Source organism: Cavia porcellus, unplaced genomic scaffold (assembly GCF_034190915.1).
Source record: "Cavia porcellus strain 051 isolate PalLab524CR breed Dunkin Hartley unplaced genomic scaffold, mCavPor4.1 scaffold_32, whole genome shotgun sequence".
NCBI lineage: Eukaryota > Metazoa > Chordata > Mammalia > Rodentia > Caviidae > Cavia > Cavia porcellus.
Window position 1 is genome coordinate 39147770 of NW_026947515.1, and position 24419 is coordinate 39172188.

Here is a 24419-nt window from a genome sequence, read left to right on the forward strand (position 1 = left end):
TTATAACTGTAGTTATCAGAGCACTTAGATTCACCAGGTGTAGCGGTGCAAATCCATAATCCCAGCTACTCGGGAACTCGAGGTAGGAGAATTGCCAGGCTGGGCAATTTAACAAAATTGCGTCTCAGAACAAAATAAAAAGGGCAGAAGATGTGGCTCAGAAATTCCTGGATTCAGTCCCTAGTAGTGAAGGAAGGGAGGCAAGGAGGGACCGAGAGAGGGAGAGAGAGAGAGACGGAAAAGGAAGAAAGACTGAAATAAAGGAAGGAAGGAAGAAAAAGTATCTTCATAAGAAACTTTGGTAATTCCCAGAGATACGGGGTATCATGAGATGAGCGGTTATCTCAGGAAATATTCAGTATTATGTGGAACTTATGAAATTGCTAATAATAGTCAACTCTTTCCACTGTCATAATGTCAGTTTCCTGGTTAACTTAGTACAACCTTAAAACCAATGATTTTAGTGGTGAGGGGGCTCTCTCTCTCTTCCAGGTGACCAACTCGGTGGGCGCGCTGGCCAAGGCCGTCTACGAGAAGATGTTCCTGTGGATGGTCACCCGCATCAACCAGCAGCTGGACACCAAGCAGCCCCGGCAGTACTTCATCGGGGTCTTGGACATCGCTGGCTTTGAGATCTTTGATGTGAGTTGTTTGGACAAATACTTCTAGCTTGTGACTGTGTGGGTGAATTTCCAGAGGAAGCTCACTCAAAGTCTTTGGTGCTTAAAACACCCAGTTTAACAGCCTGGAGCAGCTGTGCATCAACTTCACCAACGAGAAGCTGCAACAGTTTTTCAACCACCACATGTTCGTGCTGGAGCAGGAGGAGTACAAGAAGGAGGGCATCGAGTGGGAGTTCATTGACTTCGGCATGGACCTGGCCGCCTGCATCGAGCTCATCGAGAAGGTAGGGAAATGCTACTCCTCAGAACAGGGTCGGCTGCTGCTTGAGTGGGACCCTCGGCTCGAGGCTCTGCCCCTTCTCTGCTATAGATTGAAATCTGTAACGCCCCTCGAGGTAGTGAGCATTCAGGCAGCCGAATCTCATTGTGCAGGGAGGGTAAACGTATGGAAAGTGCTTGGAATCTGTGCTAATACCTGAACAGGGGTTGAGTGATTAAAATCTAAAGGCTCAGTTACCCCCAAGAATATGGATAAACTCTAGAAAGAAATGTGGCATTTCTTACCTGTCTGATGAGAGACCATGGGCATTGGGATTCTTGGTAAGATGTTAGCATGAAAGCAAGACATGACCCTCGTTGTCTTACAGAGAACTTCCCATAACATTTGGTCACTGGTCCTGTTGAGATGAGTAGACCTTCCTGGAGTAACAATGAGAAATTCAAACATGGTTTCTCATTTGACTTTCATATGTAACGATATTTTTAATTTATTGCTGACAGATCTGTATCATACGTAACTTCACTCTGTGTTCCTTTAACAAATTTTAAGTATGCTCATCCTCTGTATCTACCACTGTTCTATAATTGCACCAAACACACCGAGCCTTGCTGTGACAAAGCTTGTATTCAAGTGCCCCTTTTGCCAGAGTGAAGGCATCCAAAGAATCCCCTCTGGCTTCTCCAGCCCCTGGAGCCATTGGTATATATTCTCAAGTGCAGAGCATGGTCTCCTGTTTTCCTCCTTCTAGCCGATGGGCATCTTCTCCATCCTGGAGGAGGAGTGCATGTTCCCCAAGGCCACGGACACCTCCTTCAAGAACAAGCTGTACGACCAGCACCTGGGCAAGTCCAACAATTTCCAGAAGCCCAAGGTGGTCAAAGGCCGAGCCGAGGCCCACTTCTCCCTGGTGCACTATGCTGGCACTGTGGACTACAACATTGCCGGCTGGCTGGACAAGAACAAGGACCCCCTGAACGAGACCGTGGTGGGGCTGTACCAAAAGTCTTCGCTGAAGTTGCTCTCCTTCCTTTTTTCCAATTATGCTGGGGCAGAATCAGGTGAAAGTATTTTTCCCTGCTGTGGCACTCTCTGTGTACTTACCCGTAGCCCAAGCTGCTCACTGGGCCACAGTCAGACATAAGCTTAAAGCTGAGCTTGGTATGTTTCTCTCACGGGACAAGGCAGATGATCTCACATTGGCTAACGTAGTTTTGAAAATAGGATATAATTAAAAACAATCAAATTGAACCTTTGAAACTTCAGTGGTGAGCTTTGGAACATCTCTCTCAGCTGGTAAGACCCCGTCCAGCATCCTAAATCACCATAAGACTCATGGGAGGTCCCTGTGGGCCTAACTGGGCCACACTCAGAGATTTCCATTCTGTCCCCAGAGTCAAAGGCATGCGAGGTGATTCCCAGTGCACAGGGGAAGCTTTGGAACATTGCTCAAAACCCAGAAATATAGGAAAATGACAAAAAAAAAGGAGTAAAATGCAATCTGAAAATTCAGTGGTATTTAATAAATTCACAGTGCTGTGCAAACATCATGGTGACCTGATTGTATCAGCCCTGTGACCCATGAGCAGCATTTCCCATTCTGGTCCCCAGCCTCTGGCTGCCAATAGTTCATTCTCTGTCTCTATGATTTGCTTATTCTAAAAAATTTCATACAAACGGAATCATATGCTATATAGTCTTTGTGTCTGACTTCTTTTACTTAGGCTTACAAAGATTTGTAGACAGCATGCATATACCGATATTTCATCCTTTTCTATAAGCAAATAACATCCTGTTGTATGAATACATCATGTTTGTTTGTCTGCTCATGTTGATAGACTTTTAATTGTCTTGAATTTTTGGCTGTCGTGAATCAGCCTGCTATAAGCATCTGTGCATGCGGTGTTGCCATGTAGTTAAACCTTGTCAGGACTCTTGGTTATGTACCTAAACGTGGACCTGCACTGTCCTACGGTAACTAGGTTTGACTTTGGAGGAACTGCTGAATTGTTTGCTAAAGTGGCTGCACAAACCAGTGTCCTTTTTTTATTTTTTGGTACCTGGAATTGAACTCAGGACCTCACAGTTGCCAGGCAGGTGCTGTGTCACTGAGCTATATCCCTGGCACCAGTATCAATTTTAAGGTTCACAATATGTTTGTATTTTAAAGAATTGCCAAAATAGAATTTTAAATGCATATATTTATATGTTCTCAAATTTTAAATATATGCAACATAATCGTTCATCCAATAATTAGATCATTTTAAATTAATAGCAAGTGTACTCTAGGGAGAGGAACGTAAAAAATGGGTACAGGTTTAAACGTGAATGATGAACATCATTTTCCTTGAGCCTGGCCGAAGTATCTCTGTAAGTGCATTGCTTAATCTCACTTAGAGGTCATAACAAGGCTTTAATATAAAATCCTATGTGGGTGTGGATCTAGGGAAATTGCTTTTCTGGCCCTTTTCCCCTGACCCCAACTCATGCTCCGACTAGCCCCTGGGGGTACAGAGGGAAAATAAAAGCTGTGTGGGGAAAAGTAATGTATAGCATTGCCCCCACGGCTGAACCGTAATTAAGTCTCCAAAACTTACTAGGAAAATAAGTCATTCAGAAACGTACATCAAATACCAGACTCCAAATTAAGATAGCAAATCGGCGTATTTTTACACAAGAAAAAATCAGCTTGTAGAGTGTTCTTGAGAAAATTTAATCTTAATTTCAGTTACCTCCTTATTAAGAGACAAACAGGAATTCAAGACTAAAAGGAGGTAAACACATAAAAGAAACCATAAGCATCACAAGGGACGTCTCTTCCCAGTTACCCAGTGTGACGCCATGTCCGGCTTCTAGAAGCAAGGACTGTCCTTCCATAGCGGCGTGAAGCGCACAGTTAGGGTCACTCACGCCCCAGTCCACCCACCCCAGGACCACGCTAAGAATGCAGGATGTCCCAAATCTGAGTAATTCAGAGGCATGTTAAAAAAAATCAAACAAGCAGAATTTTGAGTGTCTTTTATCCAAAGGGAATAAAAACTCCTGCTTCTGGGTTTGGAAGACGTGGTTTAGAGAAGCCCGCTGTGCATCCCCAGGCTGTGCCTGACATGCTCTCGTGTCTGTCTCTAGGTGACGCCGCGGGAGGCAAGAAAGGTGGAAAGAAAAAAGGTTCCTCTTTCCAGACCGTGTCGGCCGTGTTCAGGGTTCGTGTTTCGGCAGTTAGGCTTCGGGTGGTTTTCCTCCCCGGGGAAATGGCACGGGCTAAGACAAATGTGCTTGTTTTGCTTTGTGTCCCAGGAGAACTTAAACAAACTGATGACCAACCTGAGGAGCACACACCCTCACTTCGTACGGTGTCTGATTCCCAATGAGACCAAGACTCCCGGTGAGTCAAATCCGCCCCCCTGAGGTGTATGCAAAATGTGTGCATGCGTGTGTGCATGCGTGTGTGCATGTGTGTGTGTGTGTGTGTGTGTGTGTGTGCATGTGTGTGTGTGAAGGGTTAGCATCCTTGTCACTTCTCAAAGGAGTCTGTTACTGAGGTTGCCCGGTTTAGCAAATAAAAATGCGAGATGCCATGTTAAATTCCAATTTCATATAAAAAAAGTCACTCAGTTTAAGTATGACTCAGACGATGTTTGGCATATACTTACACTTTGTAAAATACTCACTATTCATCTGACATCATCCTGGGTTTTTCAGGAACCTCTGCTATGAAATTATATGCCAAATATCAGATGTGTATACATAGGCACATTTGATCCTTAGCTTTCACGTGATTCTTAAAGGGGTCTATTGGATTCCTTTACCCAAAAACTAAGAATTGCTGCACTGAGAAAATCATGTCTTAGCCATAATCAAAACAGCATCAGTGACAGCCATTTTTGGAGTCCACATTGTTTACCACTGTATTTTCTCAGTGATCTTTCCTTTGTGGGCAGTTCTCATAAAACACATGCCATCGTCTCCATTTGAGAGTGAGAAAATTTCAGTCAGAGATCGTATGTACACAGATAGTGGACAGCACAGGAGACTTTTAGCTGCCACTCAACCCTCACCCACGAGCATCCTTAAAGGCATCACTGTTTCTTGGGGTCATCTGTCACACAGAGAGCGAACTGGCACACAGAGTTGGGGCCGTGAGGAATTCACTCACAGGGAAGTTGTTTTAGGTCATACACTGGACTCATGGCTCATGATTTGAGCATTTCCAGTGAGTAGAGGTGCCAGACTGGCGAGGGAAGATGTTCCGGCCTCTCTCACCAGGGACCCTGTGCTGAGTGCTTTAGCTCTCTCTGCCTCAGCTTTGTTGTGTATAAAATGCGGATGACAGATGACGTTTTTATTCCTTTTTCTAATAAATGCTTTTAAAGCAGCTGTTCACTTCATGCATATTCACCCATTTAACCCACTTTAGAGGACCGATGCAAAGATTAAATAAACAATCACAAGTCAGACTTTCCAGGCAGGGCCAAGCACATTGTGAACACGCACTAGAAACACCGGGGTCAATTCCTAGCAGTAGGATGCACCACCGGAGCCCCTAACCGCCCCCCATGTGAGGTCTACTCTGTCTAGTGGAACTGGGTCTCCCATAGAAGTTCTCGAGTCTAAGTCAAAGGCGCCAAGCAGTGCCCCGTGTGACAGGCATGCGGAGGGCAGGCCGCACCCCTGCCTCCCAGCCAGCCTCTCCTCCAGCCTGGCACTGAGCCCTCCCCTCAGTTGAGCATCAGATTAAATTGTTAGCATGTATGTTAGGGTTTTGTTGCAAAAAGACCAGTTGGCTAGTGTTCCCGTTGAAGGCATGTTTGTATAAATCAGAATCCCGTGTGGCCTGCCTCCCCTACAAAGCAGATGGCCTGCAGGAATCAGGAAGCAGGAGCGTGGACGACAGCCCTGTGGGTACCAGCTAGGCCACTGATTTATTTGGGGGTTGGGGGATGGAGTAAATTTCAGTGAAATCTCTGCTCCTTTCCATCATTTGCTTCTCCTTCACCCCAGCACCAGTCTGTTGCTGTCTCCACTTCAGGAACTATCGCAGCACCCTAACAGCTTAGGAGCCCCAGTGTGGCCTCTTCACTTCCTAAGAGTCCCTCTGGAGACACCCCTTGGTGGTGGGGCCTGTCCTGCGCATTGTGGGATTTCAGCGGTATCCTTGGCTGACACCCCCCTGTAGAGTCTGCACAGATGAGAGGGCTCAGTCTCAGCTCTTCAACCTCCTTGCAAAGCATTTCACCTCATGAGGTCTCGGTTTCCCCTAGCATCCTGCAACCCCATAAGATGCCTCTACAGGACTAGAAAAAGCTTCCCCTTCTGAGTGGATGCAGAACCAAAAGGCGCACAGCTTGGCAAGCAGCAGCTGTGGCCTCTCCACCATCAAATGATGGGCTCAAGTTCCCTTCTGTCCTGTAATTATGTCCCTGCTCCCAGCTCTTGAGATCTAAGCCGCGGCCCTGTCTCTGGCCATGCCGAGTTGCAACAGTAAGAATTATCTGCTGGGCCCCTTGCCGTGGGTCAGGGGTTATTTTAACTTTATCTCTTGTTTTAACTTACTGAATCTTTACAACAGCCTTATAACGCAGATACCATTATTTTCCTTACTTTACAAATTGAGAAACTGAGGCACAAAAGTGTCAGTTCACATACTTAATAACTAGCTCAGCTTGGATTTGAACTAGTGGAAATCATAAGAAGGGACTGAAATATCACTTGGTAGCCTATTAATATGCACGATTAAAACCAAAGTAAGCCTGAAAAAACAATACAAATAGTATATTTTTAAAGGAACAGGAAAGCTTATTTGTAGACACAGAAAATATCTCTAGGATAACCAAGAAATGGAAGTATTTGAAGTTTTCAAAAAGTTAAGTAGATTTGTGTTAAATGTTATGCTGATTTGCAGTAAATGTGAAGAGGAAATTTTAACTATATTTGTTTACGTGACTAGAATTATAAACCATGTAAAATTCTAAACTGTGAATTTGATCCATGTATTTCTATTCACTATGCAGGTAAAATGAAGGCATTACTATACACAAAAGGAAAAGAAAAAGAAAGAAACTTTTGGAGGGAATCTAGATAATTTCTAGGTTTCTAGCTACGAGCTTTTCTGAATTTCTGATATATTTGCTCCTTGGTCTTAATCAGTTTTTTTTCCCCTAGAGAACCACCATCCAATGAAATTTTGGGGAATGATAAAAAGATTCTGTGTGCATTGTTCAATAAACAGCCACTAGTTACCTGACAGGCAGCTAGTAAAACTAAGAAATTTCAGTGAAAATAGACTCACAGATTAGTAACTGCTGCTCTGGATGATGCAGATCTAGCAAAGTCTTGGAAATTGTGTAACTGTATAATGATCTCTCCTCGTGGCAGCTAAGGAAGCTTGTGAACATTCTGGAAGTTTGCACAAATCCAGCATTATCTGCAACCCTTTCCAATCTTAGGGAGCCCAGAGTGAGAAGCCATCACTGTGTTTCACCCACATTTCAGTCCTGGGCCCAAGACGGAACATTTCTAGTGCCAGTCTGATTTGGGCCTGACCCGGTGGTTACCAAAAGTGGCCACAGTACCCACCTCACTGATGTTTGTCCCTCAGGCTCTGTTCTCCCCCCAAGGCTTAGATTCTCCCACAAGTCCTCGCTTCCCACAGCAGGTGCTGAGCAGCCAGTAGATGACCACTGCCTTATTGATCCTCCTCCACCGGCTGCCGCAGCCTCTTTTTTCCTTTCCCTTCTCACAGTAAAGGCACAAGCTGGATGTTTTATGCCCTCGTCCTTGAGCAGCTAGGAAGGTGTTGCCTCCTTTCTAATGAGAAGCCCAAGGGCTCCTCCACCCTCATTCTGACCTCTGTTAGAGCCTAGCTAGAATCAAGGGCCACGAGCAAGATAAAGATCAGAAACTGGCTCATGTTCCCATGATTACAGGCACTGGAGTCTCCCCCAGGAGGCTGGAATTATTTTCTTCTGTCGTTCTTATAGATGGGCTCCAGCCATCCCCAACCCCTCACGCTTAGAGCAACCACTAACTTTTTAAATGAAAGTCTGAGTGTGCAGACGTGACTTATGGTGGCTCACCTCATCAAAGATGAGCTCGTGCATGACAAGGCCACAGACCCGCTTCATTGGACACTCTCTCCCCAGGCGTGATGGACCACTACTTGGTCATGCACCAGCTGCGCTGTAACGGGGTCCTCGAGGGCATCCGAATTTGCAGGAAAGGGTTTCCCAGCCGGATCCTCTATGCTGATTTCAAACAGCGGTAGGTTCCCTGATTTGTGTCTGTCCTTCCGAGGCACCTTTTACACTCCCTAAGGCACCTCTTCAGCTGGGCAGTTGGTGGGGGCTTTCTGTGGACAGTTCTGCTGGGGAGTTGACCCCATGCCCAGAATGAGTGCTGTGCCAGCCCAATGGTCCCGAGGCCAGCGCCCGAGCCCTCTAGGCTGACTGTGATTCTAACCAGAATGTTCCAGCCCTCCCCTGTGGCATCTGAGACTAGATGCTCCTTTATGTTGAGGTTTTCCTGTGCATCCTAGGATCCTGGCCTACAATTTAGCAGCTTCCTGGTCTCTACCCACAGATGCTGTAGCAAGCTCCATCCCTTCCCCTCAAACTGTCACAACCAAAACTGTCTGCAGACATTGTCAAATGCCCCCTGGGGCCAAACTGTTCCAGTTACGATCCCCTGCTCCAGGCCACCTCTCTCCTCTTGGGTGCCATCTGGCCTTGTCCAGGGTGGAGACTGGGAGAGCGCCCTCCAGAGGTGGGAGCTTCAGTGTCTGCAGGTTACAGATGATTTCAAGGCTCTCCCAAGTCAGAGGAGAGCCATTTCCTTTAAAACAAAATCCCAGCTATGTGTTCTTAGGCTGGGATTCCTTCCTCCATGTTTCTCTCCCTCAGCCTTTGCCGTCCTTGTCTGGAATGACCTCTCCTGAGGCCACCTGTGTGGTTTTCCCTCCTAAGGCTGGAGAGGGAGAAGTTTCCAGAAAGCCTGTTCTCAGACATAGGTCCATTCTCAGAGGTTATTGTGCCCTCTCTTCAGGTACCGGATTCTCAATGCCAGTGCCATCCCCGAAGGGCAATTCATTGACAGCAAAAATGCTTCTGAGAAGCTCCTGAGCTCCATCGACGTGGACCGGGAGCAGTACCGGTTTGGTCATACCAAGGTGAGGACGGGGGAAGCTGGACTCTCCAACACAGCCCACACCCTGGCCACTGGCTGACCAGTCAGAGGGAGCAGTCTCTTTTCTCTCTGGTCCGCCTCACCATCCTTTGTCCAGTAGCCAGAAAACGAGAACTCTATGGCCAGGTAGAGGCTTCTATTTCCGTGTTGTTTTTTAAGTGTCTAGAAGAGTAGGTTACAGGGCTAGAAACAAAGCAGTAGGGAATTTTGGTGTCCTAAAGGAAAATGAAAAGAGAGATTCTCAAAGGAGAAGAGCTACAGGGGGACGGGAACATAGAGCAGACCCCAGGGAGGCCACCATGAATAACAACAACCCGTAGAAAGGCTGCCCGCTGGTACATGCTGCGTGCACCCTGTGAAAAGCCTTCCATAGCTGATGGACGAGGCATGGGTGATGGTGATAACCTTGGTACTTACCTCCTGGAGTTCATGGGAAGGAAAGGGAAACAGAGGCATGAGAGGCCAAGGTCAGTGCTCAAGGTCACATGAATAGGTAAGTCAGAGAAGGACAATCAAGTGGCAAAGGCTGACTTCAAATCCTGGCCCGACTCCAAAGCCGTACCTTCCAGAAAGAGACAGATGGCGTCCCCAGCTGGTTCAGAGGGTGCTGTCTTTACTGGAGCACGGTTGTCGATGTCGCTCCTGGCCGGCAGGAAGGACACACGACAAAGTCTGGCAGTGGACAACCTTTTCTTTTATTTTCCTTCTCCGTACAGCCTGCCCTGGGATCGCTCCCAGCCGAAGCCTCCTTTGGTCCGCTCCCCGCGGCTCCTTCTGGGCTTCTACTTCCGGGCTTCTTCTTCCCCCCCAGGGGTGGCACCAGTATATATACGGATACAGTGTCCAATCATGTTAAAGTAAGCAAGGCAAGCTGATTGGCTAACATCATCAGTTGCCAGGCAGACTATATTGTTGAGCGGGTTGCTTACGCGGTAAGCAGGAAACTAACGTGCTCGATGGGAGGGGTAATCTACCTCAGGCTTTACTCTTTACTACAGGCCTCACGTCCGCCAAGTGAGGCGACCGGGCTCGGGGCTGCGGCTCCCAACATCTCCCCCTTTTTTATTTATTTATTTATTTATTTATTTATTTATTTATTTTTTTTATGAATGTGCGCATCGTAGCCCTTCCTGGACTGGGTGCAGAGGCTTATGCCCTATGCGTAGGCCCACCGTAGGTCCTTGGCTTAGACCCTGGTCAGCCGTCCCATGGTCTGCCAAGGCCCTGAGGCCCTCATCCTTTTTCTAGGGCCAGGCACAAACTGGACGGAACCTGGATGCACACAAGCTTGCACTCATTTCCTCTCCGTAAAGAAATCCCCTCGGAGAGAAATTTAGACCTGGGCAGCATCTAACAGTCCAGCGGCTTACGTGCAGGATGGGGTAGGGCCTGGCTTAGGTTGAGTCGCACCGGGGGAGTACGCTCTTACCCGTCATTGACTCTCCTACCCAGCTATGTCATAATTTTTTAGAGGAGGAGTGTGGGAAGCTCACCACCCCTAGACTCGGTCGTAGGCTAGGCGAGCGAGCCATGCATATGCCTGAGGATCTTCTTGTCCATTTCGGGCTATCGCTATTTCTATTCATCTTGTTGGTTGGTCTGTGATGGATCTCCGGTAGGGCAGGTCTGATCTTCAGTCGAGGGCTTTGTCGCCCGTGTCAGTCTCTCCGGTACCCACAGTGGTTCTCGTCCCGATTCCTGTGGGAAAACACAAACCGCGCCTCGGTTCCAGCTGACCACTGGATCCGGGCCCATCCATTGTCCTGTCAGGACATCTTTCCACTTCACCCACCCTTTATGGTTGGGGGAAGGGTTGCAGTGCTCCACGGCTGGGGAGCAATTATCATTATTTAAATTTAAAAAATTGTGTGTGAATAGTGCCATGGATAATCGTGCCTTTGGGGCCAGGCCTTGGCCTACTCCCCCTTTTTGTTTTTGTAAAATTTCTTTGAGGCTTCTATGAGCCCTCTCAATGATTCCTTGACCTTGGGGATTGTATGGGATACCATGTTTTAATTGAACCTCCATCATTTTGCAGAACTCATTGAAGGCTTTGCCTATATAGGCTGGTCCATTATCAGTTTTTAATATTTTTGGTTTGCCCCATGCGGCCCAAGCCGCCAGGCAATGATTGATCACATTAGACACTTTTTCACCTGTTTCTGCTGTTGCGAATATGACGTGAGAACAGGTGTCTGTGGAAACATGAACATATTTAAGAGTCCCAAACTCCTGTATATGTGTGATGTCCATCTGCCAAACATCACCAGGGATCAAACCTCGAGGGTTTACTCCCATCGGTATGGCAGGTTTGTATGTGGCACAGGAGTCACATAGTCGCACGATATCTCGTGCATCTGCTCTGGAAACATGGAAATGGTTTGCTAGTGTCCTGGCATTGACATGAAACTTATCATGGAAGGCACGGGCTCGCTCGATTGGTGTTAGTAAGGTAAAAATCCATAACGGGCGAGTGGCAGTATCAGCAGCCGCATTCCCCTGTGCCATGGGCCCCGGCAGGGATGTATGTGCTCTTATGTGGGTGGTGAAGACCTTATGGTGTCTGTTCTGAAGCAATGTCTGGATAGACAGGAACAGCCCAGCCACTGTGGAAGTGGATCTAATTAAACCGGCAGTCTCAAGCACTTGCATAGCATTGACCACATACCTAGAATCGGAGACAATATTAATGGCTTCTGAGAACCGTTCAAGAATCATTTTAACGATCTGTAGTTCCACCACCTGAGGCTGATCAGGTTCAAATTGTATGGTAACCGGGGGCTTGCCTAGGATCACATAGGCGCCTATCCCCGTCTTGGAGCCATCTGTGTATATTGTAGTTGCTGGGACTAATGGCTCAGAGGCAGTAACCTTTGGAAAAATTATAGGGTGCTGAGTGACAAATGACAAGATAGGGTCTTTAGGGTATTGATTGTTTATATCCCCATGGAAAACACATCTCAGAATGGCCCATGTATCTATGCAGGCAGCCAGGGTCTTGATCTGGCTGGCGGTATAGGGTACTCGGATGGCTTGTGGTCCTGAGCCAAAATGTTGGACAGCTCTATCATGCGCTTCAAGGGCCAATGAAGCGACTGCCTCCGGGTAATGCTCTATGACTTTTGCAGGTGAGACCTTAGGGTGTATCCACAGTAATGGTCCTTTCTGCCAAATCACCGCTGTGGGCTGTAGACTAGTCTGTAGCAAACAGACATCAAAGGGTCGCCCTGGTTCAATTCTGTGTAAGGTAGCCCCACCTAAGGCTTTTTCCACTCTCTGTAAGGCAGCTCTTGCCTCAGGAGTGAGCCTCCTGTGGGAGGCTATATCTGGGTCTCCCTTTAGAAGGTCGAACAGGGGTTTGAGATCTGAATTTGGTATATGTAAATATGGCCTAATCCAATTAATGTCTCCCAATAGCTTTTGCATGTCATTTAGGGTCCTAACGCCATCCGTCCTAATGGTGACCTTCTGTGGAGAGACTAGCATAGGGGAGATTTTCGCGCCTAAGTAGGTCACCGTTTCTCCTCCCTGAATCTTGTCGGGGGCAACATGCAGATTAGCTTGTCTCAGGGCCTCGACCAACTGGCCGAGCATATTATTTAGCATGTCTGGGTCCCTGCCGCTGAGCAAAAGGTCGTCCATGTAATGCACACATCTTATCTTGGGAAAGGATTTTCGTAGGGGGGCCAGTAGGGAATCAAGGTAAATCTGACACATAGTGGGACTGTTGGCCATACCTTGGGGCAGCGTTATCCACTCGTATCTGAGATCAGGGCTTTTTTGGTTAATGGTGGGTAAAGTAAAGGCGAACCTATGAGTGTCCTCTGGATGCAGGGGGATTGAGAAGAAACAGTCTCTAAGATCTATAACATAAACTGGCCAGGATTGAGGGATGGCTGAGAGAGCTGGCAGCCCCCTCTGGACCGCCCCCAGGGACTGCATCTGCGCGTTGACCGCCCTTAGATCATGGAGCAGCCTCCATTTGCCAGACTTTTTCTTAATTATAAAAATGGGGGTGTTCCATGGGGAGGTTGACGGCTTAATGTGTCCTAATCTAAGTTGTGTACTGACTATTTCTGACAAGGCTAATAGCTTCTCCTTAGGCAGGGGCCACTGAGGTACCCAAACCGGATCATTTGACCTCCAGGTGATTTTGATCGAAGTGGGTAGGAGAGCTTCTTCAGCGGCCCCTAAGAAAAACCCAGCCCTTGCCTACCTTTTTTGTTCTCTACTGGTATTGGGGATGTCCGACCCTGTAGGGCATTGCCCAAGCCTTTGCCGGGGGTATATCCCTGGTTCCTGAGTATATCCTTAGCCTGGGGGGAGCAGTTTGACGTAAGCGTGACATCCATCTGAGTGAGGATGTCCCTTCCCCATAGAGACACTGGCAACTGCAACACAAATGGTTGGAAATGGCCCTGATGACCCTCCTCATCGCACCAGAGCAGGGTTGAAGCACTAACCTGAGGAGCTGACACCATCCCCAGGCCCTGCAGCGTGTTATCTGCAGTGTTGGTGGGCCAGTTGGAAGGCCAAACCTTTTTGGAGATAATGGAACGGTCAGCTCCTGTATCTAGGAGCCCTGTTATATTTTTGCCATTGACCTTAAGTGAGAGCATGGGCCTTTTATCAAGTGTCATATGGAGTCCCTCGAAGACTTCCCCTGAGGAACCGAAACCTTGACTTTCTCTAATTTTCTGCTTTGAGGGAAATCTCTTGTGGAGACTGGGGAGCAGCAAGAGCTGCGCTATCTTGTCTCCTTTATTGATTACCATAGTACCCACAAGAGATTGAACCATAATTTTAATGTGTCCTGTGTAGTCTGAGTCTATGACCCCCGGGACTACTATGAGACCCCGAAGGGCCGTGGAGGATCTCCCAATCACCAGACCCACGGAATTTTCGGGTAACGGTCCCTTAAAGGTGGTTTCAACCCCTCGAACACCCATATCAGGCACTAATATAAGTCTGGAGGCGACACTGAGGTCCACACCTGCTGACCCAGGGGTGGCCCTTGTTGAAGGCTGCCATCCTGAGCTGTCCTGTCTCTGGGGCGGGGGCCCGCCTGTGAAGGGGGCCCCCTCTGGCCGTTTTTTGGCCCTCTAGCATCTCGTCCACAAATACGGTTGCCCTGAGCATCAAAGACCGACCTACACTCCTCAGCTTTGTGTGATCCCCTCTTGCATCGCCCACAAACATATGGTTCTTCATTCCTAGGGCGAGGCCTAGCATCTGTATTGTTTGGGCAAAGACATTTAATGTGTCCTGGCTCCCCGCAGGCAAAACACCCTTTAGCCTTACATTCCCCTTCTAACCCGCGAGGTCCCCTCTGCTGTACAGCCGCGGCCAGGAGAGCAGCCACTCCCGAGTTGGAGAGCGGCCCCCCTATCTCTCTACATATCCTAATCCAGGTGTTGAGGTCCTTGTTCTTATGAGGAGCTATCGCTGCCTTGTACTCCTTTGTACATTGCTCAAAAATCAGCTGCCTTACCAGTGGTCGAGCCACTCCCGGATCAGAAAATATCTTATCGGCAGCATCTTGCATTCGGGCCACAAAGTCAACAAATGGCTCTGTGGTACCCTGAATTATTTTTGAAAGACACAAGGAGGCTGTTCCGGCACCACTTACCTGCTTCCAGGCGCGGAGCCCTATGGCGTTGATTTGTTCATAGACAGCGCCGGGGAACTGAGTCTGATCATCAGCGTGCCGACCTTCTCCCATAAGCATTTCCTTGTTCCACCCCCGGTTTCCCCGACTGGCGTTTCTCTCAGCCTGCTCTGCAGAGAACTCTGCGTACCAGGCTCGCCAATCCAGGTAACTACCCGAGGGCAGACACGCCTTTGCCAGCTGAATCCAGTCCGCGGGGGTGAGGGGCCCAGAAGACAGGTTCTCCAGCATGGCAATGGTGTAAGGCGCAGTCGGCCCAAAGGTTGTAACTGCATTTTTAAGTTCTCTAATCTGCTTTATCTCAAAAGGCTCCCATGCATTACGTCCCTGGCCCATAGCTACTTGTACAGGAAATATCCTGTAGGGGCCACTATCTATCCCAGGTGGTGGATGTACCTCATGAGACAAACGTCCCCCCTGCCAAAGCCGCCTGTAAAAATACCGACCCGCCGGCGGCGGAGCATAAGACGGCGGCCATGATTGGGCGGAAAATGGGGGCCCGTGCATCACTTCCTGTTCTGGCGAAGGGGAAGGGAGCTCCCGGGCGGCCGCCTCGCGGCGAGGGATCGCCTCCGGGAACAGCCCCCAAGGTGGGGCGGAAGGCTTCGCCTCCCTCTCGCGCCGGGGAGCGCTCAGGAGCTCTCTACTCCTCCGCAGACCAAGTTGAGCGGAGCGCAATTCACGGCGCAACGCCGGGAAAGAACCCTGCGACTCCTTATCGAGCGACTTAGGCTCCTGACAGCTGGTCTCTTTGGCCTCCTTGCCATTCAACTTTCCCTCGTCCTCGGAGTCAGACGACTCCGAGGCTAGAGCCCCGTCCTTCTCCTTAGCATCTTTGTTCCCCTTGACGGGCCCCTCTCGGGAGCTCCCCGACTGGGCCTGCTCAAATACCCTGCGTACTTTTGTAAGCTCTTGAGAGCTTTCTCCACAACCACCCTCGCTCTTAGTGTTGCTACCTAGCATGTTTCCCATCTTTTAATATGTTACTCACCGCGTGAGGCCCAAGGAATCCGCCACTTACGCGTGAGCCTGAGGGGAGTCTAAAAGCCCTGTAGGTGCGCGCCACCCAGAGCCCAGGCTTATCCCCAACTCACCTGTCTCGCAGCTCTGTACTGGAGCGTTGTCCGCTGTCACGTCTCGGGGGTGATCAGTCCCCGTGCGGGCCTCCAAATGTCGATGTCGCTCCTGGCCGGCAGGAAGGACACACGACAAAGTCTGGCAGTGGACAACCTTTTCTTTTATTTTCCTTCTCCGTACAGCCTGCCCTGGGATCGCTCCCAGCCGAAGCCTCCTTTGGTCCGCTCCCCGCGGCTCCTTCTGGGCTTCTACTTCCGGGCTTCTTCTTCCCCCCCAGGGGTGGCACCAGTATATATACGGATACAGTGTCCAATCATGTTAAAGTAAGCAAGGCAAGCTGATTGGCTAACATCATCAGTTGCCAGGCAGACTATATTGTTGAGCGGGTTGCTTACGCGGTAAGCAGGAAACTAACGTGCTCGATGGGAGGGGTAATCTACCTCAGGCTTTACTCTTTACTACAGGCCTCACGTCCGCCAAGTGAGGCGACCGGGCTCGGGGCTGCGGCTCCCAACACACGGTGAGGATGAAGAAGTTCTGCTGAGATGTGTGGGTTCAGTAGGCCCAAAGGAGGTACCAGCTTTCCCAGATGAACCTAGAGAACGGCAGATGAAGAGACCCATGCATCTGTGGCTGTCTCTTCAGTGACACTCTGGTTATCTCCTGGGCCTGTCTTGGTTTCCCAGATGTGAGCTCCGCCAGCACTGGTCTGTGGGGACAGTGGGCCTGGCACCTACTTTCTAAGAGGTGACCTCAATGCACATGAGGGACAGCTGCAGGGATGAGCCACTGCAAAGCAGGCCTTGGAAGCTACATGGCTGCTGGTTCCAACCCACCACTGTGCGGGGCCAGGCTGGGACTAGGTAGAAAGAGGCTTCCTCACTGGGCCAGGCTGAGCACCCCTGAAGGCTAAGCAGGGCTCGTATGCTTTTTAATGCAGGTGTTTTTCAAAGCTGGGCTCCTGGGACTCTTGGAGGAGATGAGAGACGAGAAGCTGGTGACCCTGATGACACGCACCCAAGCCTTGTGCCGCGGGTTCCTGATGCGGGTGGAGTTCAAGAAGATGATGGAGAGGAGGTGATGTGGACTCCCCTTACTCCGCCTCCCTGTCCAGCAGCTGGTGGTCGCTTTCTGCTTTTAGTCCTGGGGCGTTCATTAACTGCTTCATTCTGTCGTTCATTCATTGGACCGGCATTTGCCAAGCAGAAGTCCAGGCTGGGTAATCTGGCACTGGAGAACACAGGAAGGAGCACTGACTTTAAGCAGCTCACAAAGAGACACACTCATAGCAAGGGGAATGGGTCCAGTGCAGACACACCCTCGGCCTCTTTGGGGGGTCAGAGTTGACAGGAAAAGAACAGCAAGGAGAACTTTCCAGAAGAAGCTTTATGTGTGTCCTGTGAAATGATGGTATAGAGGGAGATGGGAGTTCCCAGTGCACTGAGTTCAAGAGTCCAGACTGAATCCTCTGTTCAATGGGGACCATGGGAGATGAGTGACAGAGGTGGTTACTCTGGTAGCCAGGGAGAGCATGAACTTGAGGGACTGAGGAGGGACATGGCCAAGCCACAGCCATCTGTCCAAGAAGAGAGCATGAGGATGTGAGTTAAAACAGTTGGTGAGAGCAGACGGCATGGCGTGAAGCACTATGTTTGAGTCTCACTCCTTGAATAACTCAAGAGGAGACACAGCAGCACCCATGAGTGGAGGTCGTGGGGTTTCAGGGAGGGCAGAGTGCAAGTGGGAGCTCACGCTCTGCAATCCCTTGACCCGCCGTATAGCTCTAACACTGCTGGCAGTCATGGTGCCCTGTTACATGCTAGGAGTCAGCCTAGGCACCTCGCTTAGTGATGCCATGAAAATGAGCTTGTAAATGAAACAACACCCAAAGACAGAACCAGTTTAAGGGAAGAGAGGCACATTTCGGACACCGGGGAGTTACGTTATTACGAAGCTGTGGTGGGTGAGCAATCGTGTGGGTGATGCTGGTGGTGGGCAGTCAATGAAATTAGAGAATCATATCAGCTCTACCTGGCGAGAGACTGGGAGATGACCTGAGACAGACCATTCCGGTGACACTTCAATGGGGAGAGGGGGCCCAGGAGCAAAACACCACAGAGCAAGAAGTCAGGGGCAGAGAAAGTGCCAGAAAAGGGAAAGTCAGTTAACACTGCAGGGGTGGGTGGAAGGCTCAGGAACAAGAAGAAAGCTGCTCACTGCACTGGACATGAACAGGACCCTCATGGCCACAACCTTGGTAAGGTTGTTCAGCACACAGCCAGGTGACAGAAAGCTGGGTTCCCCTGTCTTCTTTCCTCCCAACCTGTGCATGTGTGTGTCTGGTATTCACCATTTGCAGAGCTCCTCTGGAGCCACAGGACCTGGAGAGCCTGGCTGTACCCCTTCCCACCTGGCCAGGAAGGACGGAGGTGACCCACAGGGTTGGCAGTAGAGACCAGAACTTGCTACGATTTATTAACCCGCGTCCTCTTGGATACACAGGGACTCCATCTTCTGCATCCAGTATAACATCCGCTCTTTTATGAACGTCAAGCACTGGCCCTGGATGAACCTCTACTTCAAGATCAAGCCCCTGCTGAAGAGTGCGGAGGCCGAGAAGGAGATGGCCACCATGAAGGAGGACTTCGAGAAAACCAAAGAGGAACTGGCCAGATCGGAGGCTCGCCGGAAGGAGCTGGAGGAGAAAATGGTCTCCCTCCTACAGGAGAAGAATGACCTCCAGCTGCAGGTCCAGTCTGTGAGTATATTCTACCTGAGAATGCAAAACAAAGACTTGTTCTGGAGGACAGATGAGGAGAAGGAACATTAAGGCCCCAATAAATTTGTGCCTCAACAGGCAGTGGTGTCACCTAGTGGTCACACAGAGTGTTGCAGCAGCACCCTGCTGGGAAAGGGCAGCCCGGGCTCACCCAAAGCCTTTCCCGCCAGAAAATACCACCACAAAGTCAACCTGTGCCGTCCTGGGGCCTCTCTGCCTTCCACAGCAGAGTTAGACATATTTTACGGTAGCTATGAGGGATGTGTGTGTCACACTAAGCAAAAGCTGTCAGGCATTCACAGGGTGTTTTAAAAATCATCATCAATAAAAATAAATCGTTCAAATGAAATAACCCAATGCAGAGTAGAAAGAGTAATTTTCCACATGTGATGTTCAATAACATGATTATCCTCCAAAAACGCTTCAGAGAACACATTTTTATCCAATAAGTGGGAAAAATGAATCCACATTTGCTGTATGCAACATTCTGGCAGCACGACTGTCTCACTTCCCAGAAGGAAGACGTTTCTATTTTATAATGAGCCCCCAAATACTTTCTCTGCCTCTGCCTTATGTGCAAAGGATTTTCTACTCTTTTTCATTTTCCTAATCAGGATAGTGCAGTTCTTAGAGCACCCTGCCAGGAATACCAGGAAAGAGAACAAGTATAGAATCAAATAAACAAATAACTGAGTTTGTATCCCAGATCCTCCCCATGTGCCCCTCTAGCCTGGGGCTCAAACCCAGGCCTTCGAGCATGCTGGAAAAACGCCCCACCACTGCACCACATCCTCAGCTCCTCCATCCTTAGCTGGACAGCTTTGTGATTTTAGGCAAGCTACGTCTTCTTATCTATAAAATGGGTATAGTGATACTGCTCCAGTTGATGAGGAAGCAGAGGTTGAATGTGTATAAAATGTCCAGCATGCAGCGTAAGTTTGTAGATATGCAGTAAACATTAGTACTTCTCAGCTTTGGATTTCCATGTGTCCCCTGGAACGTGCGTCTAGTTCTTACAATACACTTACATGGGAAAGACCAGCCTGATTTAGCATGAGAGCAGCATTAGCTGATGTTCACCCGACCGGGTTGTCCAGAGTCTTCGAGACATGGACTTGCTCAATTGCTCATTCCTGTGTTATCCATGTGCTGTTCTGGGGCCCCAGGAGGTTCCACACAGGCAGCCCAATTTTGTTGAAAGTTAAAAAGTGGTACTGGTTTTAAAAACGCTAGTCAACTTGGGATAACATAGAGTAGACAGACCTGTTTTCAACAAGCAATATCAAGAAGAATGAGACAACAAGAGCTTCAAATTTTGGAGAATGTATAGAGGATTTATTTTTATAAAACAAGCTAGAAACTTCATTAATCCCTTGTTGTCAAGCAACCCTTAAGCAAATTTCTATTAAAGAAATTTAATGTGGCTTTTTTGAAAAAAAAAAATAAACAAGGGCGGGGATGTACCTCAGCAGTAGAGCACTTACCTAGCACCCAGGTGCTGGATTCCATCCTCAGCAACCCTCCTGAACAGTACAATGATGTACAGATGTGCATACATGGGTGGTGTGTACAGGCTTGTGAGTGTACATGTGTGTCACCACTCCTTTGCTTAGGTCCAGATAATATGCTTCTCCTCCACACTCTGGCAGTACTAGGGATTGAACTTAGGCTCTTTGCATTAAGCCACATCCTCTACCCTTTTTGTTTTTATTTTGATACAGAGTCTCCCTGAATCAATCAGGTGGGACTTGAGCTTGCAATCTTCCTGCCTCAGCCTTCCAGAGTTTTGGGATTACTTCACTAAGCTCTGATAACGAACTTTTAAAGGGTGAAGCCCTTTTTTCCCAGGGTTTTCCAAGAGTTCTGATCAAACCTTACAACACCCTGACTCTTCCAGGAAACCGAGAATCTGATGGATGCTGAGGAGCGGTGTGAGGGACTCATCAAGAGCAAGATCCAGCTGGAAGCCAAAGTGAAGGAGCTGAACGAAAGACTGGAAGAGGAGGAGGAAATCAACTCCGATCTGGTGGCAAAGAAAAGGACTCTGGAAGACAAATGCTCCTCTCTCAAAAGAGACATTGATGACCTTGAGCTGACCCTGACAAAAGTTGAAAAGGAGAAGCATGCCACAGAGAACAAGGTGGGTGCTGGGGGTCCATGAGGAGGAGCCAGATGGGGGCGGGAGCCATGTCCACCCAGGGTGACCCAGAAGTGAGGGCCAGGAACCAAGCAGAAGGCTCCCTAGGTCTTCTGTCTTGCCCCCAGCCCCTACACTCCTCTCTGTTGAACCATGAACTTCTAGTGTTTCCTTGGGAGGAAACATCCTCCACCATTTCTCAGGCACCTGGCACAGATGCCTGCAGATCATGAAGGAGACAGAAAACTGCATGACATAAAGGACAGGTGGAGGGGTGGGGGTTCAGGACCCTCATGCGTCACTGGAAGGGGTGGACTGTGGCAGCCTTTAGGAAGGTCATTTGGAGTTTCTTAGTCAAGTTCGGAATTCACATGTCCTACGATCCAGCTGTTCTGCTCAGGGCTGAGAAATTGTTCCTCCAGCCCAGAGGGGGACACGCAGGAGAGCTTGGTGATAGTGCTGCTTATGGGGAAGAGCCGAGGCAGGGTCAGGTCCACCTTAGGGGATAGAGACCAGGACTTAGTGGATGCTCACGAGGGAGTACCGAGCATCCACTGTGGGCAGCAGGCTGTGCACACAGGATGACAAGTGTGGAGCAAGGTAAGAAAAGGAAAGGCCCATCACAGTGGTATCTGTGCACACAGAAATTACCTGCACACAGCACAGAGAGCTACATTAGCAAAGATACATCAAAGTGCATGACATGGCTCACAGCAGAATGGCTTCCCACCAGGTGGGTCAGGGATGAGTTCTGCTGGGTATAAAATGACAGTGGCAGCGGACACTCAGCGTCAGTCTTAGGTAGTAATTGGGAGTGATGAAAATAGATGATGGGGAGGGTGGGGACTGTGGTAAACACTGCCCTGTGCCCAGGTGGCAGCCATGACAGCCCCAGCCAACTGCCATCAGGTGAGAATGTGAATTCAGTATTGTGCAAGCATCTGATTTTCTAAGTGAAGCCATAAGGCCAGGCTTTTCATGAAAAGGGGAGGGAGAGAAGGGGAGAAAAGGAGGGGAAACAGAGGGGGGAAGGGAGAGATGAGAAAAGAAGGGAAAGAGGGAGAAGGGAAAAAGAGAGGGAGAGAGAGGAAGAAGAGAGGGAAAGGGAGAGACAGACAGACAGGCAGACATAGACTCAGCACCCTCGTCAAGAGGCAGCCACTTCCTGCCAGACATGGCACACTCCTGAAATCCCAGCACTTGGGAGGCTGAGGCAGGAGGATCGCCATGAGTCTGAGGCCAGCCTGAGCTCCACAGTGAGTCCAGGTCCGCCTGAACTATATAGTGAGGCCCAGTCTCAAAAAACCCAGCCACTTCTGATCCTGAAGACTATTGTACATGAAAACAAAGTTTTCCCGAATGCCACAAAGCTCTCTGCTTAGGACCTTCAAGTTGCATCTGGACAATGCAGGACTTCTTTCTGAATTTGCACAGCACCTCGTGCCTCTGTTTCCCCTTCTGGCCACGCTCTAAACCCCCATCAGTTAACCTGAACAGCGTATTTCTGCAGTGTATCATGAATGAATGTAGACTGACGCCTTATACTTCAAAGGAAGCAGATTTGCAATGCCCTTCCTTATAAAATATAATGTACTCCTTATGCCAGGTATGGTGGTGTACTCCTGTAGCCATCCCTACTTGGGAAACTGAGGCAGGATGACCGCTTGGGCCCAAGAGCTTAGGGCCAACCTGAACAACATGGTAAGGCCCCATCTCAAGAAAGAAAATAGGAGAGAGAGAGAGAAGGAAGAAAGAGAGGAAACAGGAAAGCTTGGGGTGAAGCTCAGCGTGAATTGAAGGTCCCTGGAGCCAACAATCTCCAGTACCGTTTAAAACAAATAAAATGACCTGAGAAGCCACCGTAGTTAAATAAACCGTAGCCAGAAACAGAGGCAGCAGCGGCTTATACTGCCAGAAACGCCCGGTGTTTTAGTTACTTTTTACTCATCGCTGAGACAAAATACCTGAAGCCCAAGTTGGGAAAGGAAAGGTTTATTTCTTACAGCTTTTGGAGGTTTCAGTCCACACTCAGTTGGCTCCCAGGCAGGCGGGCATGGCTGGGCCGCAGTTCATGGCGGCTGCAAACAGCAAGCAGGAACCAGCAAAGAGCAAGACACATCTTCTTCCTGCCATTACATCACATCCTGGCTCCACCCCTTTGTGGGCGGAGCACTGACACCATCAGTCCAAGCACTAGACAATGAACCAATCACAGATGCACAATGCAAACTCATGAGGCCTGGGGGACACAAACATAAACCATGACACCTGGTTTAATTGCTTCAGTATTAAATTGGAACTGATATTCTCCTAGGTAAAGAATCTTTCTGAGGAAATGACAGCACTTGAAGAAAACATTTCCAAACTGACCAAAGAAAAGAAATCTCTGCAGGAGGCCCATCAGCAGACACTGGATGACCTGCAGGTGGAAGAGGATAAAGTCAACGGTCTGATCAAGATCAATGTCAAGCTGGAGCAGCAGACGGACGACGTGAGGCCCTGGGGCTGCTCTCTCTTTGCATGTGTTGCTTCAGGGGCAGGCAAGAGTCAGGGGGACAGGACCCCAGGCTGCAGAGCTCAGGTCCTGGAACCGAGCCCTGAGTTCAGATTTCAACCTTGTCCTAACAGGACAGAGGCAAACAGAACAATCAACCCTGCGAGACCTCAGTTTGCATTCTGTCAAATGGGTTGCAAACAGCTCTGCCTTGAAGGGTTTCTGGGAAAGGCTCAGTACATAGAACACTTTTAGTAAAAGGTTAGCAACTAAGAGTTTTCTCAACGTTATTATTAGCATCAACCATTTGGCTTCCAGAACCTCCAAAGGTGCTCTAACGTATCAAGAATTAGTTCCAGCAGAGGTGTGGCTCAGCAGTGGAGGGCTTGCCTAGCATGTGCAAGGCGCCGGGCTCCATCCCCAGAACTGCTAGAAAGACAAATCTATTTGTGGCCATAAAAATTACTATTTTTCCCTATCATGGAACCTTACTGTTGTGGCTCACAACACACAGTTGTGGCTAGAACTTTTGTCAGTCTCTTTGTTTTTCCTGAGGTTGGAGGCGGTGTGCTCCTCCGCAACACCCTCCCTTCCTCGGGCCCGTGCATGCACACAGAAGCACACCAGTGCCTTGCCTCAGTATCCCCGCAGCTGCATAGCTCAGGGTGCGATATGTAGCCGAGATGCCATGGTGTAGCTCACAGATGCCCGGCTTGTTCCTATTTGGGCAAGTCCGAGCATGCGTGGGTGTCACATTTTTGTAGGAAATATGCCTAGGACTGGCCACATGGGAATCTGCTGAACAACATAAAAAGGGGACCTCGGAGGCCCCCATGGAACCCAGCCTCCTGGGGCCCCTTTGCTAGAGGCCAGAAGAGGGAGAAGCCAGGGAGGATGAATCTGCCCAGGCCTAGAGCCTTCTGGCGAGCGCCTGTGGGAACCCAGAAACCTGAGCACGTGTGCAGCTGCTTGGCTCAGGAGGAAATTGTGTTTCCCCCCCAGTCCCAGCCTTTCCTCCCGTGTCTTCCCAGCTTGAGGGCAGCTTGGAGCAGGAGAAGAAGCTACGAGCAGACCTGGAAAGAGTAAAGAGAAAACTCGAGGGAGACCTGAAAATGTCCCAGGAATCCATCCTCGATCTAGAAAATGACAAGCAACAGATGGAAGAGAAATTGAAAAAGTAAAG

General features: G+C 49.1%; 1 protein-coding gene across 1 annotated transcript in view; it reads left to right on the forward strand.

Annotated features, from left to right (window-relative positions):
* Positions 1 to 24419, forward strand: part of LOC100725899 (myosin-13) — a 59231-nt gene that overhangs the window by 15935 nt on the left and 18877 nt on the right. Inside the window, exons 12-23 of the mRNA XM_063242493.1 lie at positions 493 to 642; positions 737 to 907; positions 1652 to 1961; positions 4030 to 4103; positions 4198 to 4285; positions 8043 to 8160; positions 8941 to 9064; positions 16767 to 16903; positions 18329 to 18584; positions 20503 to 20745; positions 23057 to 23233; positions 24268 to 24413. Of these exons, the coding sequence (XP_063098563.1) occupies positions 493 to 642; positions 737 to 907; positions 1652 to 1961; positions 4030 to 4103; positions 4198 to 4285; positions 8043 to 8160; positions 8941 to 9064; positions 16767 to 16903; positions 18329 to 18584; positions 20503 to 20745; positions 23057 to 23233; positions 24268 to 24413 (1994 nt within the window). The remainder of the gene's footprint in view (positions 1 to 492; positions 643 to 736; positions 908 to 1651; positions 1962 to 4029; positions 4104 to 4197; positions 4286 to 8042; positions 8161 to 8940; positions 9065 to 16766; positions 16904 to 18328; positions 18585 to 20502; positions 20746 to 23056; positions 23234 to 24267; positions 24414 to 24419) is intronic.